The sequence below is a fragment of the Scyliorhinus torazame genome, chromosome 5, assembly GCF_047496885.1.
Source record: "Scyliorhinus torazame isolate Kashiwa2021f chromosome 5, sScyTor2.1, whole genome shotgun sequence".
Taxonomy (NCBI): Eukaryota; Metazoa; Chordata; class Chondrichthyes; order Carcharhiniformes; family Scyliorhinidae; genus Scyliorhinus; species Scyliorhinus torazame.
Window position 1 is genome coordinate 173712115 of NC_092711.1, and position 16571 is coordinate 173728685.

Sequence of the window (16571 nt, forward strand, 5' to 3'; positions counted from 1 at the left end):
TTCTGTACTGTAGAATTCCATTCTATGGAATAAACATCCTTGCAGATTCTTACAGCTTTGTGGCTGGGCCATTTCAGAGTCAACCACATTGTTGTGGATCTGGAGTCACATGTAGTCCAGACCAGGTAAGGAGGCAGATTTCCTTCCCGAAAGGGCATTAGTAAACCAGATGGGTTTTTTCACCAACAATGGAGAAGATCATTAGACTTATAGTTTGTGTTTTTAATGTATGTATTTTATACCAAATACAATCAATTATACAAACAAACAACAACCAAATACCGTTGGCTTTCAAACAGTTTCTCATTTTCCCCCTTTTTCTCCCTAAACTACCCCAACATCCTTTTCCCAACTGAAACCCCCCCCCCCCTCCCCTCCCCCACCGGGCAACAAACATATCCTTAAATAGAGACAGAAAGACCCTCCGTCCTACGCAGAACCCTCTTCACCCTCGGAGAACCCTTCTCCAATTCCGCCAAATCCCCCAACCATGCCGATACCTTCGGTGGGGCGACCGACCTCCAACCCAGTGAGATTCGCCGCCGGGCAATCATAGTGGTGAAGACCCACTTCCCCTCCAGCAGCTCTGGCAGATCCGAAACACCAGAAAGCCCCACCTCGGAAATCAATGGCCAGAATCCCCCAACTTCGGGCACACCCAAAACATGTGAACATGATTGACAGGTCCCCTCCTGTACCTCTCACATCTGTCCTCAACCTCAGGGAAGAACCCATCCATACCAGCCCGAGTCACAAATGCAAAAAACAACATAACATTTACAAAATTTGTATATACACGTCGAGACAGAAATTTACAAGGATTCCCAAGGCAGCGGGAGGTGTTGACAGTCAATGGATGGGAGGCGGGTTTGTGAGATGGACTGGGCGGTGTTCACGACTCTCTGAAGTTTCTTGCAGTCTTGGACCGAGCAGTTGCCAGGCCAGGCTGTGATGCAATCAGATAAGATGCTTTCTATAGTACATCTGTTAAAGTTGGTAAGAGTCAATGTGGAAGTGCCGAATTTCCTTAGTTGCCTGAGGAAGTATAGGCGCTGTTGTGCTTACAGCAGAATCCAACCCGTCATCACTCATGAACTTGCTGGTGCCTCACCAGGTATGTTGACCGAGTGAATCCTTTCTCACACACGGTGCAGGTGAATGGCCTCTCCCCGGTATGAAGACACTGGTGTGCCTGCAAAGTGGCTAACTGAGCAAATCCCTTCCCACAGACCGAGCAGGTGAATGGCCTCTTCCCAGTGTGAACTCGCTGGTGTGCCTGCAGATTGGGTAACTTAGTGAATTCCTTTCCACACACAGTGCAGGGGAACGGCCTCTCCCCGGTGTGAATTTGTTGGTGTACCTGTAGGTGGGATAACTGAGTGAATCCTATCCCACACTGAGAGCAGGTGAATGGCCTCTCCCCAGTGTGAACTCGCTGGTGTGCCTGCAGGTTGTGTAACTGAATGAATTCCTTTCCACACACACTGCAGGTGAACGGTTTCTCCCCAGTGTGAATTCGCTGGTGTACCTGTAGGTGGGATAACTGAGTGAATGCGGTCCCACACTGAGAGCAGGTGAATGGCCTCTCCCCAGTGTGAACTCGCTGATGTGCCTGCAGGTTGGATAACCGAGTGAATCCTGTCCCACAATCAGAGCAGGTGAATGGCCTCTCCCCAGTGTGAATTCGCTGGTGCGTCAGCAAATAGGCTGAGTTTCGAAACCTCTTTGTGCAGTGAGAGCAGCTAAACGGTCTCTCCTCAGTGTGAATTTGTTGGTGTGTCAGCAGTTGGGATGAATAACTGAACCCCTTTCCACACGTGGAGCAGGTGAATAGCCTCTCCGTGTCGTGGACTGGCTGGTGCCTGTGTAGGTTGGATAACAGAGCAAATCCCTTCCCACACATGGAGCAGGTGAATGGCTTCTCCCTGACGTGGACTGACTGGTGAGTGTGCAGGTTGGATAACAGCGCAAATCCCTTCCCACATGTGGAGCAGGTGAAAGGCCTCTCTCCAGTGTGACTGCGCCGATGAGTTTCCAGTACAGATGGGAATCTGAATCCCTTCCCGCAGTCCCCACATTGCCACCGTTTCTCCATGGTCCAGTCACGCTTATGTTTAAAACCTTCTGAAGCAGAAAGAAGATAAGCCTTTATCCTTCTCGATTCAAAGGCCGATGATATTCAAGTCCCGGTGAATTGAGTGACTCAGTCAGATGGAGACGTGAGGTTTGGTTTGAGATTGCTGTCTGGAATTCTTCCTCTTCTAATATCCTGTAAAGGAATTTACAAATGTCATCACTGTCAGTACATGCTAGAAATTCAGAACAGACAATTCTAGTTTCTCTGGAATATTCTTTCCCCTCTCATTCCCCAAAAGGTGTAAATCTCCATCCCACACACTCTCCCTCCATTCTCACTCTGCTGTGTCTAATATTCACCCTCCCAATTCTCCTGAAGGTGCTGATTCAGGCTGATTGACAGATCCGTGCTCACTGCTTCCTGTCCAGGACACAGACATCTGAAAATATTTGTGCAGGCTGCCAGCCTAACGGAAATATGTAACTGGACTAAAATTGTGTTTAATGTTCAGGATTGTTTCAGATGGTTAAGATACAGGGGGCTGTGATTGATCACGATCTTGAACTTGCTGCCAGTGAGGGTCCTCAAGCAGAGCTGATCAATAATTTCTAACTGAAATTGGATGGATGCTGCAGGGTTACAGAATGGGACCCACTCCAGACTGACAGAATTGGTCGACATCAACTCGAGTTGTCCTTCTGTGCCACAACGACGTTATGACTGGAAATCTGTTGGGTGAAAATATTCACGAATAGACCTTTCTGGTGAGCAAGAGAAGCAATGTATTGTTACAGAGCTCTGGGAGAAGAGTCCCAGAACCCGTGGAAACATCTTCCCGTTCGAGCCAGGGCTTACGCTGGTTTAATATACAGTTTCAAAAAGCGGAATTAGTTTGTGTACTCATTTACATGTAGCCAATCGATTCCCCGATTAACACATTCAGATCACATTTCTCCAATCAGGTCCTTACACATTAGGTTTGTAATTGATAATGTGGAAAGATGTGTCATTTGAAACATGGAAGTCTGGCAATACCGGATTTAAGAAACATGAGAGGATGCAGGGAAAGATCCCACAAATGGTTAATAGCAGCTGCAAAGAGCAGGATTATAAAATGCAGATTCCTTCTTCCAAACAGACTTAGCAAACAGACAGGATTTTTGTAAGCACCTGGAAAAGCATGGATGAGGTGATAAATGTAAACCTTTCAAGTTATAACCAAGTGGATTTTTAGCATACAGCTAAAAGCAATGTTTCACACCTTCATTGAAATTAACTATCTTAGTAAGCAGCTGGAAAGGAAAGGATGAGATTCAGTTGAATTTGGTGACAATACTAGGTGTGAAATTTTGCTAATATCAGGTAAATTAAATAAAATTGGAGACTATCAGTCTACGAGAAACATAATTTAAAGCTAAAATCAAAGTGAAAATTATGAGCTGGGGACACAATTGGAAAATAAAACTATAGAAATGACAGGGACCAAGATTCACACCCCTCTTGCAATCAAAGCATTTTGAATATCACAAAGGAACTTTGAACATCACAAAGGAACTTTGAACATCACAAAAGACGATGTAATCAGATCTGAGGGCTGAGGCCATGCCCAAAATGAATACTTAGTCGTGTGTTAGAAAATTCAGATTAAAGGTACCTTTTACAATCCAAGTGAAATAAAAGTTACTTTACAATAAAGACATAAAAACTTAATAACTGCTTGAAAAATATATAAACCCAGAGACCAGAGCAGGAACTACAAGAACCAGAGGGAGAGAGAGAGAGAGAGAGAGAAGGGACAAGAGAAGCAAGCAGAGTCAGCTTACAGTCAGCTCGGTCATGGGGCAAAGCAAGGTAGCCGAGCTAAAACAGCTAATACATCCAAGGAAGACTAGAATTTAAAGAGGAGGCAGAGTCAGCTCAGAGCCAGCCAGCAGAGCCAGCTCTCACAGCTCGGTACATGGGAAAGATAGGACATAGCAACCGAGCTAACCAGCGAATACATCTAAAGAAGACCAGATTTTAAAAAGATTGATTGTCAAGTTGGGCCTGAAGGTCCCTTCAACCAACCAGAAGGATCCAGAAGCAAGATCTTTTTACTTTTCTGTAAAGACAGTGATTGCATCTTTTAAAAGAAAAAATATATAATAATAAAATAACTTAAAAGTTTTAACCTGAAATAGTGTTTATTCCAAAGTCTACTTTAACTTACTTTACAATGCGGGACCCAGGATCGATACTACTAAGTGGTAAGTAAATGAAATCTTCAGTGAAGGTATGGGTTATACCGGGGGATAACTTGAAAATATAGTTTGACCTGAATAGCACCCACCGAATCCCTGTTCACTATTTAGAATGTCGGCCCTTTTTGGAAAAGGGGGACTTCTAAGAATAGTGGTGAGTTTTCAACAACAGGTTACATTGTTCCAATCAGCTCTTTACATTTGTGATTACATATTGGTCATGGTGTCTCAGGGAGTGATGCACAAAGAGGGCCTCTTCCTCTTTTGGTTGCTATTTTGATTTTGGTCACTCGCTCCTGTGGTTGTGGAGCAATGGGTCAGTTACATACACAGGATGCACCTGGTCAGGGGACACTTGTTTTCATCAAAGTTTGTGTTCAGCAGAATTCAGTGTTCATACATTCGAAGGTGACAGGGTGTGTATTATACGGCCTTTGCGGCATGCGGCTTCAGAGATGTTCCGTATCTACACCTTACCTGTAGCTCATCAACTACCCTTCACATGAAGTCCTCCACACATTGTTCGATATTTCTGTCATCTTTGTTGTTGCCAGGTGCACATATCAAAGGGTTCAATGTTCCAGTCTCATCGTCTGTCACTGTGCTAGCAACAGGCATCATCTGAGCCACCATGACTTTACAGCAAGTATTAAAACATCCAATAATTAAACAACATATTACAAGGATTATGACTCGCCCATGTGTCAGGTATGATCACCAGGATCCTCCCAGTAACCAATCTAACCATCCATTCCCCGGTGATTCATGTAACTTTTTAACCTCCTGGTGGATATGATCCGCAAGGTTAGTGATGTTCTCCGAGCTGTCAGGAATATAGGTACAACATTCGGAGCCAATTCTGGTACAAGTTCCACCCTCACTAAGCAGGAGGTAATTTAGGGCCATTCGGTTTTGCAGTGTCACTGTCCTTATTGCTACCATTTCGGTGCTCATCTTGATCAGTGCCTCGGTAGTATCGTTTGCCACTTCTTCCAGAATGTTAGCGACCTTTCGTAGTTCTTTTATGGCAAAGGCCACTCCTATGGTGGTGATGGTGGGGTTGGGGGGGGGTGGGGGGGTAAAATTCCAAAGTATCGCTGTGTCTCGGTTATCTCTTTTCTGTAAGGCCTGGGTTCTCTCTCAGGGTCCGTATGTGGTGTACATAGGGAACAACATATCCTAAGTAGCAGGATCCTGTCGACTTACTGGGAGCCATGGGTAAGCTTTGTGTCCACAAATAAAGTGGACATTATAATGTACCGTTATATGCTGTGTATCGCATCGGATTAGTTCCCATTGTCACTACCCAGATCCACTCTCTTGCCCCTGGGTATGTGTTATTGGGCAACTCTTTCAGCTATGCATATCCCTTGGAGATGTCATATGTCCATCGGCATGTGCTGTGTCCCACGCTAATCACCCTGGGCCATCCCGTTGGGGTTCTTTGCAGACATAACACCTCATTAGTCCACCTCATATCAGTGATTGCGAACCATGGTGGAGCTTGGGTGAAATTATACCGGGGTTGGTAAAACCCGGTGAACACCCCTGAGATGGTACCCTGCCTTCTTCCATTGTTCTAGCTGTATGGCGTATATATCTATCCCCGCGATATCGTCCATCGATTTCCCCCGCGTCTCGTTCTGCTGAATTATTCACGCTGCCACCTCCGTTATATTAAAGGGCACTGATCTCAGGGGTAATCCCCCTTTTGCATGGGTTGGCACATGGGCACACACCCAACAGCTAGAGACATCTATGCCTTTCGCATATAAACATGACATGTACAAGTAGGTATTTACATGCAAGTCCCGTTAATCCTGCGTTGGGAGTCTACTCCCGGTTACTACCATCAAACATATTATCATTCTTACAGCAAACATCATGGGTCTTCTGCAGTTTTTCGGAATTTTGGTTGTGTGGAGTTACCTGATTTGAACATAAATACATATTTTTACTCTCGGTATACTTTTAATTGTGCCCAATGTTTCCATCGTCCCATACCCTTTATGTTCGCACATACACAGGTATCCCCACTGATCAGGACTTGATATGGTCCTGTCCATCGGGGGCGAACCCAGGCTTTCCAGGTAGCACCTTTACCATCACCTTCGTCTCTGCTGTAGGGACATCAGGGAATGCGGTCCAAAATAAGTCCAGATTTTTCTCCTTTGTCTCCTGCCCAGTCCACACTGGCTGCCGCATTTCCTTTAACTGATTACGGAGCTCTAATATGTATCTACGCGTCCTGTCCCTTATCGGACTATTTCTTCTCCCCGTTATTATCCCCTGCACAGTTGCATAGCTCATCCCGTCGTCACCTCATAGGATGATAATCCAGTTGTTCGGTTTGGGCTCGCTCTTAACTTCATTAGGACAATGAGCAGCACATCTACCCATTGCTGCCGATTCTCCCCTAGAGCCTTTGTCAGGGCAGTTTTTAGGGTCCTATTCATCTGCTCTACCATTCCTAAGCTTTGGGGATGGTCAGGGATGTGGAATTTTTGTTCAATCCCCATCGACTCACATGTTTTCTTCATTACTGTTCCAGTAAAGTGTGTTCCTTGGTCCGAATCTAGTTGCAAGGGTATCCCCCAGCGAGGAATCACATCCTTGTCTAATATTCATGCCACGGTTGTGGCTGTGCAGTCGCGGGTTTGGAATGCCTCCACCCATCTGGTAAATTGGTTAATTATTACTAGGCAGTATCGTTCTCCCTGGCTCGGGGGTTGTGATCCAGTAAAGTCAATTTGGAGATTCTCCCAGGGTCCCTTTGGTCTCGGCTGATGTGCCACCCAGATCTTTACGGGGCGCCCCGGGTTGTACTGCGCACATGGGATGCATCTCTGACAGTGCTTAGCTATATCTCTCCCCATTCCTGGCCACCACCATTCCTTTCCAATAAGTGTATTATGGCCTCTCTTCCTGCCTGGTCCATACTATGGTGTAATTCAAGGAGGGTCTGCCTGAGGCAGGCAGGGGCAATTACCCTTCCATTCTTCCTCAAGATCCCTTTCTTATCTGGCTTCGCCCCTTTTTTTATCCCATTCCTCCTTTTCTTCCCTTGATATGTCTTTGTGTAATTATTCAACACTGACATCTTCTACCTGGGCACTTATGACGGGAATGTCGTGTTCCAGGGCAATTTGGGCCGCCTTGTCTGTTGCTTCATTACTTTTTTGTTGGGGTGTCCCTGTCTTCTGGTGGGCCTTAATGTTTATCACTGCTACCTGTCACGGTAACTTTGTGGCTTCCAATAAGGCTTCTATACATTGTTGTTGTTTTATCCTATCTCCTCCAGAAGTGACAAAGCCTCTCCTTTCCCATGCCATCATATAGTTGTGCACGACCCTGAAGGCATACCTACTATCTGTGTATATGTTCACCGTCTTCCCCTTGGCCATGATCAGGGCCGGAGTGAAAACCATCAATTCAGCCACCTCTGCTGACAGTGCTTCTTCCAGCCTTCCCGAGAGGACTTTTCTTAATTTGTCATCTACTAATGCCCATCCGGTTCGTGGGGACCATTGACATATTTTCTCATTCCATCTGCATCCAGGTGAGTTCTGGGGTTTCTAGAGGGTCTTCTTCTACTATCATACCACTTACCTCCTCATCTATCTCAGAGTATACATAGAACTCTCCTGTGTATATGATTCCTTCTGCAGGGTTTTCCCCGGTGTCCTTTATGATGACCACTGATCTATCATTAGGAATTAAGTAAGTAGTCTTACAACGTCAGGTTAAAGTCCAACAGATTTGTTTCAAATCACCAGCTTTCGGAACACAGCTCCTTCCTCAGGTGAAGGAGCTGAATTTTCCTCAGCTGAAGGTGAACTTTCACCCGAGGAAGGAGCTGAGCTCCGAAAGCTAGTTGGACTTTAACCAGGGGTTGTAAGACTTCTTACTGTGCCCACCCCAGTCCAACACCGGCATCTCCACATCATTAGGAATTAACACTGTTTCCCAGTGGGCCTGTTGTAGGTTTGAGACTGATCTGAGCTTACTGTTGTTCAACATTTCTACAATGGTATGCCTGGTGTGTAAAATGATATCTCCGTTCATTACTGTAGGTTCGCTGACCCTGACCGCCCATGCTGCGCAGTCCAGAACTGCCACGCAGCGAGACAAGCCCGTCTTGTTGAGTAATATGCCACTGGTCTTCGCCTGTCCCCGTGGACTTCGGTCACTACTGCGGCATGGAACTCACCTTCGTTCCTGCAATGTATGTAGGTCGGCTTTCTCAGGTCTGGTGGACCGAGGCCGGGGGCAGAAGTCAATGCTTGTTTTAACTTCCCGTGTGCTTCTTCCTGTTCCGGTCCTCATTCTATGGAGCAGACTGATTCCTATTGGCTGATTGCGGCAAGGCTCCCCGTGACGTCACAATGCGGAAGTGACATTTTGAGCCTCACAGTTATTCCTATTGGACAAGTGATCCACTGTGACGTCTAAAGGACGGAAGTGACATTTTGAGCTTCAGAGTGATTTCTATTCAGAGTGATTCGTACAGGATTGCATTGTGACGTCACAGGAATGGAGGGGCGTTCGCAGTCAGTTTGGGACAAACAAAATGCTGCAGATTGGAAATGAGCTCAGTGCGTCCGGCGGTGAAAGCCCCGCCCACCCCCACGTGGGGCCCGAATCCACCCCCTATTGGCTACAGGAACAATGGAAACCTGGGGAGGAACGGAAAAACGCTGGGCCTGCAGCAGATCAGTGTCTTTGTGTCAATGGCTGCACGGAGCTTCCTCCACTGGTCTGCCCAGCAAAGCTGCTGCTCCTCTGTCTGAGTGAATATCGATCTTCACACAGACTGAAACTTCCTCCTGTCTCCAACATCTGGGAGTAAAACACTTTCTTTTCTCCCCCTTTCCATTTCTTTTCAAATTCTGACCTTCAATTGCTTTAAAAAAAAATTTTTTTTAAAGTATCCAATTATTTCTTTATTCCAATTAAGGGGCAATTTGGCATGGCCAATTCACCTACCCTGCATATCTTTGGGCTGTGGGGGTGAGACCCACGCAGACATGGGGAGAATGTGCAAACCCCACATGTATAGTGACCTGAGGCCAGGATCAAACCTGGGACCTCAGCACTGTGAGGCAGCAATGCGATCCATTGTCACCGTGTCACCCCTGACCTTCAATTGTTGACTTATTTAAATCCCCAGGCCTCCATGGGAGGCAAGGGAGGAGATTGAAGAGGATCTGACAATTTCAAATCTTCTCTGGTCACAGGAGCGGAGCTAGAGGACAGGAGGACAGATAATGTAGTACCATTATTCAAAAGAAGTAAGAAAATACCAGGAAATTACAGACCAGTGAGTCTAACTTCAGTGTGTGGAGATGCCGGCGTTGGACTGGGGTGAGCACAGTAAGAAGTCTTACAATACCAGGTTAAAGTCCAACAGGTTTGTTTCAAATCACTAGCTTTCGGAGCACTGCTCCTTCCTCAGGTGAACGAAGAGGTGGGTTCCAGAAACATATATATAGACAAAGTCTAAGCTGCAATACGATGCTTTGAATACAAGTTTTTGCAGGTAATTAAGTCTGCAGGTCCAGACGGAACAACTGGGGAGAGGGAGAATCACAGGTTAAAGAGGTGTGAATTGTCTCAGGCCAGGAGAGTTGGTAGGATTTTGTTTCGATTTGGATTTTGGTCTGACATCAGTGGTCGTTAACTATTGGAAAAAAACTCTGGGGCAGAATTGATCAAGGATAGTCAACATGGTTTTGTCAGGGGGAGATCGGGTCTTTCAAATTTGATCTGAATTTTTTGAGGAGGTGACTAGGTGATGAAGGCTGTACAGTTAATGCAGTTTAAGTGGACTTCTGTGAGCCTTTTGATAAAGCCTGACACGGAAGACTAGTCAGGAAGATAAAAGCCCTGGGGATACAGGGCAATTTGTCAAATTGAATCCAAAATTGGCTTTCTGGCAGGAGGCAGAGGGTGATGGTCGAAGATTGTCTTTGTCACTGGAAGTCTGTGTCCAGTGATATTCCGATGGGATCAGTACTGGGTCCCTTGTTGTTTGTAGTGTACATTAATGATCGGGTGTGAATGTAGGAAGTAAGTACGTTTGCAGAGGACACAGAAATTGGTGGTGTGGGAAATAGTGAGGAGGAAAGCCTTAGATTACAGGATGATGTGGACGGACTGGTTAGATGGACAGAACAGTGGCAAATGGAATTTAACTCTGAAAAGTGTGAGGTCATGAATTTTGGGAGGATTAACAAGGCAAGAGAATATACAATGAATGGTCGGACCCTAGGAAGTACAGAGGACCAGAGGGACCTTGGTGTGCATGTCCATAGGTCCCTGAAGACAGCAGGACAGGTAGATAAGGTGGTCACGAGGGGATATAAGAGTATAGGTCAGAGGAGCAGAATTAGGCCATTCAATCCATAGGGTTATGGGATTCATGCTTCTATTGGCTGAGGTATAGAATATAAGAGCAGGGAGCATTTGATCGGCCAAAGCATACAAGGCTGTGGACCAAGTGGTGGGAAATGGGATGAGAATAGATAGGTACTAGATAGCTGATGCTGAAATGATGGGCTGGAGGGCTTCTTGTTCTGCTGTAAAACTCTGATTCTATGAGGACAGAGAGATGTCTGGTGTTGTTTTATTGCACAGATTAGATATATTATTGATTGTTCTGGAATAAAGTACATTGATTATTCTGGTTTTGTAATATAGTCCTGTAGCTACGTTATATATTTCCAGTCAGATTTATAACAGAAGACGAGGAGTCCATTGGACGTTTCAAGTCGATGCCCACTCTGTTGAGCAATTCTGTCAGTGTCGAGTGGGTCACATTCTGCGACCCTGCATTGCCCATCCAATTTCAGTTAGAAATTATTCATCATCTTTGCTTTAAAAATAAAGTTTTTCAGTTTTACAAATTCTTATAGAACATACAAATTTTTATAAAACCCCAAAACATCTACCAAGAAAAAAAGAAACAAAACACAATCCGACACAAGACAACTCCACCCCCCCACCTCCCAATCCCCCCCACCTCCCAATCTCCCCCCCACCCCCCGCCACAGCAACTGATAGTGACCAGCTCCTTGAAGTAAGTAATAGAAGGCCACTACCTTGAGTAAAACTCTGGACTGATCCCCTCACGGTGTATTTAACCTTTTCAGTATAAAAATTCCATTAGATCCCCACACCATGCTGGGGCACTTGGTGGGGTTGGAGACCTCCACCGAGCAGGACTCACCTCTGGGTGATCAACGAGGGGAAGGCAAGAACATCGGCCTCCGCTCTCCCGTCTGCAGCCCCAGCGAGTCCGACACCCCAAATATGGCAACCAAAGGGCAGGGCTCCAGTTCGATATTGATAATCGCCGACATGGTACTAAAGAAGGAGACCTGAAAGCTCACTAGTTTGGGTCAGGACCAGGACATGTGTGTGTGGTTGGCCGGCCGGACCTCTGGAACACCGCTCACACCTATTGTCCACATCCGGGGAAAAACTGCTCATCCTCTCCTTGGTTAGGTGTCCCCTAAACACTACCTTGAGCTGGACCAAGCCCAGTCTCGCACACAAGGACGTGGAGTTCACCCTGCCAAGGACTTCACTCCACACCCCATCATCTCCTACAGGCCCCACATCCTCCTCCCACTTCACTTTCACTCCATCCACTGAGCTTACTTCTTCTGAAAGGATCCGCCCATAGATTCCAGATGTGTTACCCTCCTCCGATCCCGCAAGTAAAAGGATCCTTTCCATTAGAGATGCTAGCAGAGCTTGCCCTTGTTTCTCAAGGTACTTCCCAACCTGCTTCTCAAACTCCGAGGCCAGTGCCCCCACCAGCATATCCCTCGTGATAGGAACGGCTGCACCCACTGGAGTCAATTCCACCAACCTCCCTCCTGATGAGCCACACGCACTCACCAAATCCGTCGAAGGGTTTCCTCTCGTAACTTCCTTCCCATCAGACTTTTTTAAATTTTCAGCATGATTTTGTCGACGTGTTCACTGAACCTTCAGCTTGACCCAAGTTTGTTCACATAAATTCCCCGGGAATTGGGCAAAAAGGACGAAAAAAACCAACCATCCTGATGGTGCGACGTAGTGTGTGACCTTCTCCAACATACAGCCACCGGAGATCTGACAGGAAGCAGTGAGCAGGGATCTGTCAATCAGCCTGAATCAGCACCTTCAGGAGAATTGGGAGGGTGAATATTAGATACAGCAGAGTGAGAATGGAGGGAGAGTGTGTGGGATGGAGAGTTACAGCTTGTGGGGGATGAGAGAGGAAAGAATGTTCCAGAGAAACTAGAATTGTCTGTTTTGAATTTCTATCCTGCACTGACAGTGATGTCTTTTGTTAACTCCTAGTCCAGAATATTCAACAGTGAGGATTTACAGAAAGAAATCTCAAACCAAACATCACATCAAGATCTGACCGAGTCACTCGGTTCATTAGGTCCTGAATATCATCGGCCTTTGAATCTGGAAAGAGAAATGCTTCCCTGATTTGTCAGCTTCAAAAGATTTTAACCATCAGTGTGACTGGAAAAGCATCGAGACACACACACCCGAGTGAGAGTGTTCCAGAGCATTGACTGTGGAAAGAGCTTTAACCAGTTACACAGCCTGAAAAAACATCACACCATTCACAGCGGGGAGAGACCGTACACGTGTTCTGTTTCAACTGATTGTCCGACCTGGAGAGACACGAGGAGACCCATGGAGAAACCGTGGAAATGTGGGGACTGTGGGAAGGGATTCAGGGCCCCATCAAAGCTCGAAGCTCATAGACGCATTCACAGTGGGGAGAGGCCGTTCACCTGCTCTCAGTGTGGAAAGGGATTCATTCAGTTATCCAACCTGCAGAGACATCAGCGGGGTAACACTGGGGAGAAACCTTTTACCTGTTCTCAGTTTGGGAAGAGATTCACTCAGTTATCCAGCCTGAACTCACACCATCGAGTTCACACTGGGGTGACGCCATTCACCTGCTCTGAGTGTGGGAAAAGATTCACTCGGTTATCCAGCCTGAAGTCACACCAGCGAGTTCACACTGGGGAGAGGCCATTCACCTGCTCTCAGTGTGGGAAGAGATTCACTCACTTATCCAGCATGCGGAGACATCAGCGAGTTCACACTGGTGAGAGGCCATTCACCTGCTCTCAGTGTGGGAAGGGATTCACTCACTTATTCAATCTGCAGACACACCACCGACTTCACACCGGGGAGAGGCCATTCACCTGCTCTGACTGTGGAAAGGAATTCTCTCGACTATCCCACCTGCAAACAGACCAGCGAATTCACACTGGGGAAAAGCCATTTAGTTGCTCTCAATGTGGGAAACGATTCAATGATTCATCCGCACTGCGGAAACATCAGCGAGTTCACACTGGGGAGAGGCTGTTCACCTGCTCTGTGTGTGGGTGGGGATTCACTCAGTTATCCATCCTGCAGACACACCAGCAAGTACACACTGGGGAGAGGCCATTCACCTGCTCTGGCTGTGGGCAGAAATTCTCTCGGTTATCCAGCCTGCAGAGACACCAGCGAGTTCACACTGGGGAGAAGCTATTCACCTGCTCTCAGTGTGGGAAGGAATTCACTCGGTTATCCAGCCTGCAGACACACCAGAGAGTTCACACTGGGGAGAGGCTGTTCACCTGCTCTGACTGTGGGAAGGGATTTACTCAGTTATCCACACTGCGAGTACACGAGCAAGTTCACACTGGAGAGAGGCCCTTCACCTGCTCAGTGTGTGGGAAAGGATTCAGTCAGTCATCAGACCTGCTGAGACACCAGCGAGTTCACAAGTGATGACAGGGGTTGGATTCTGCTGTTATTGCTGCTGTTAATCACACCCAGGACTGAACCGTGTTGATTCTGACACTTGGTGCAGTGGGAGGGTGGGAGGGTTTCTTTCTGCTGGATTGGCCATGACTTTGCTTCCAGTGGTCTGATGATCATTGAGCCTGGGAGAGCACATTTCCACTGAAATAATCCACAAAAGCTGATGGAAGGACATTTATTTTATCATGCAAAGTAAATAATGTTTTTCCTACCACTACAGGCAGATCTAATATAAATACATTTGTCTCTTTGGGAAGGATGCATCATCAATGGGTGCACACTCTCCCCGTGTCTGCGTGGGTTTCCTCCGGGTGCTCCGGTTTCCTCCCACAAGTCCCGAAAGATGTGCTTGTTAGGTGAATTGGACATTCTGAATTCTCCCTCCGTGACCTGAACAGGTGCCGGAATGTGGCGACTAGGGGCTTTTCACAGTAACTTCATTGCAGTGTTAATATAAGCCTACTTGTGACACTAATAGAGATTATTATTAAAGAAGGAAGTAAAGGATTAAACTGAAAGTGCTGCACAAATTTGAAAAGGTTTGTGTTCGGTCAAAGGTGGGACCGATTTTAAGAAGCAGCAAAAAATGAACAAAAATATAATAAAGAGGTAGGAAGGAAGTAGAGTCTGAGGGTAAACTAGCTCGAATATATAAATAGATAGAATCAGATGTGGCATGATTTATACAGTTGGGAGTTAAGGTCAGAACTTCAGCTTGGAACTGCCAACAAACAGCCTCGTCCATAGTACTTGAGGAAAAGGACAGTCACATTGCTGGGTGTTTATTGTAGACCCCCAGATAGTCAGCGGGAAATTGAGGAGCAGATATGTGCGCAAATCATGGAGGTGTGTAATAATAATAATAGGGTAATTATCTAAGGTGATTTCAACTTTCCCAACATTAATTGGAATAGTCATCAATAGTCATCATGTTAAGAGTTTAGTTAATAATCTTTATTAATGTCACAAGTAGGCTTACATTAACACTGCAATGACGTTACTGTGAAAATCCCCCAGTCGCCACATTCCGGCTCCTGTTCAGGTACACTGAGAGAGAATTCAGAATTTCCAATCCACCCAACAAGCAGATGGAGTAGAGTTCTGAAAATGTATGCAGGAGAACGTTTTAGCTCAATATGTAGAGGGTCCAACAAGGGATGGTGCAGAGCTGGACCTAATTCTGGGGAATGAAGCCGGCAGGTGGTTGATGTGTTGGTGGGGGAGCATTTTAGTGATGGCGACCACAACATGGTACAAAATAAAATGGACAAGTTGCAAAAAAAGGTTGTGTATTAGGAGAGAGCGGATTTTAGTAAAATAAGACCATGGAAGTACAAGAGTTACTTGTGGGAAAATCTACAGAAGAGCACTGGGGTCATTCAAAAAGGAAATGGGGAGGGTATAGGCCCAACATGTTCCCTCGAGGGTAATAGGAAGGAATAACAAGCACAGAGAACCATGGATGGCCAGAGACATTCAGGATAAGATGAGAAGGAAAAGAGAGTCTTTTAGCAAGTACAAAGGGAGCAATCAACAAAGGCATTAGTGGAGTATAGAAAGTGCAGGGTGGAGTTTAAGAAAGCAATTAGGAGAGCAAAGAAAGGACATGAGAAAGTTCTGGCTGGTAAAAGTAGGGAAAATCCCAAGATATTCTCTAAGTATATCAATAACCGGGGAAAGAGTCGGGCCCATTCGAGATGAGGGGGAGTCTGTGGGTGGAGCCAGAGGACATTGGCAGGATGTTGAACAAATTCTTCACATCTGTCTTCACCCAAGAGAATGAGGAGGTAGATATGGAACTCGGGGAGAGAGACTGTGAGGTTCTTGAGCAAATAGGGAATGACAAGGTATTGGAGGTGTTGGCAGGCTTAAAAGTGGACAAATCTCCATATGCAGATGATGTATGTCCCAGGATGCTGTGGGAGGGAAGGGAGGAGATTGCACGGACTCTGCCCCAAATTTTTAACTGCTCTCTGGCCACAGAGGACTGGAGAATAGCTAATATGGTCCCACTATTTAAGAAAGGTTGTAGAGATAAGCCAGGGAACTACAGAGCAGTGAGTCTCACGTCAGTGGTAGAGAAACTGTTGGCGAAAATTCTGAATGAGAGAATCTATTTCCACTTGGAGAGGCAAGGATTGATCAGGATTCGTCAGCATGACTTTGTCAGAGGGAGGTAATGCCTAACAAATTTGATTGAATTTTTTGAGCATGTGACCAAGTGTGTAGATGAGGGTAGTGCAGTTGATGGTGGTAAGGGGCTGTTTAGCACAGGGCTAAATCGCTGGGTTTGAAAGCAGACCAAGGCAGGCCAGCAGCACGGTTCAATTCCCGTAACAGCCTCCCCGAACAGGCGCCGAAATGTGGCGACTAGGGGCTTTTCACAGTAACTTCATTGAAGCCTACTTGTGACAATAAGCGAT

At 46.2% G+C, this 16571-nt stretch overlaps 3 protein-coding genes across 8 annotated transcripts in view; 2 read left to right on the top strand and 1 right to left on the bottom strand.

Moving 5' to 3' along the window:
• LOC140418051 (uncharacterized) overlaps window positions 1-16571 on the top strand; it is an 80364-nt gene that overhangs the window by 33890 nt on the left and 29903 nt on the right. The window lies entirely within an intron of this gene.
• Window positions 360-12440, bottom strand: LOC140420709 (uncharacterized). 3 transcript variants are annotated; one of them, XM_072504707.1, is made up of 3 exons: window positions 8528-8624; window positions 6192-6246; window positions 383-2269 (listed from the first exon to the last, which is right to left on the bottom strand). In XM_072504707.1, the coding sequence occupies exon 3, from the start codon at window positions 2093-2095 to the stop codon at window positions 1085-1087; it is 1011 nt and encodes a 336-aa protein (XP_072360808.1). In that variant the 5' UTR covers window positions 2096-2269; window positions 6192-6246; window positions 8528-8624; the 3' UTR covers window positions 383-1084. The 3 variants fall into 3 exon arrangements, with proteins under 3 accessions (XP_072360809.1, XP_072360808.1, XP_072360806.1); XM_072504708.1 differs by lacking the exons at window positions 6192-6246; window positions 8528-8624 and adding an exon at window positions 12223-12440 and having other exon boundaries at window positions 360-2269; XM_072504705.1 differs by lacking the exon at window positions 6192-6246 and having other exon boundaries at window positions 8528-8662.
• LOC140420707 (uncharacterized) lies at window positions 8746-16107 on the top strand. 4 transcript variants are annotated; one of them, XM_072504704.1, is made up of 3 exons: window positions 8746-9162; window positions 9555-9681; window positions 12675-16107. In XM_072504704.1, the coding sequence occupies exon 3, from the start codon at window positions 13021-13023 to the stop codon at window positions 14113-14115; it is 1095 nt and encodes a 364-aa protein (XP_072360805.1). In that variant the 5' UTR covers window positions 8746-9162; window positions 9555-9681; window positions 12675-13020; the 3' UTR covers window positions 14116-16107. The 4 variants fall into 4 exon arrangements, with proteins under 4 accessions (XP_072360805.1, XP_072360803.1, XP_072360802.1 ...); XM_072504702.1 differs by having other exon boundaries at window positions 8748-9162; window positions 12670-16107; XM_072504701.1 differs by having other exon boundaries at window positions 8938-9727; window positions 12670-16107.

What these genes read in the sequence shown, in the direction of transcription:
- LOC140420707 (XM_072504704.1), top strand. Translation starts at nt 13,021, where the DNA reads ATGGAGAAACCGTGGAAATGTGGGGACTGTGGGAAGGGATTCAGGGCC.
- LOC140420709 (XM_072504708.1), bottom strand. Translation starts at nt 2,095, where the DNA reads ATGGAGAAACGGTGGCAATGTGGGGACTGCGGGAAGGGATTCAGATTC.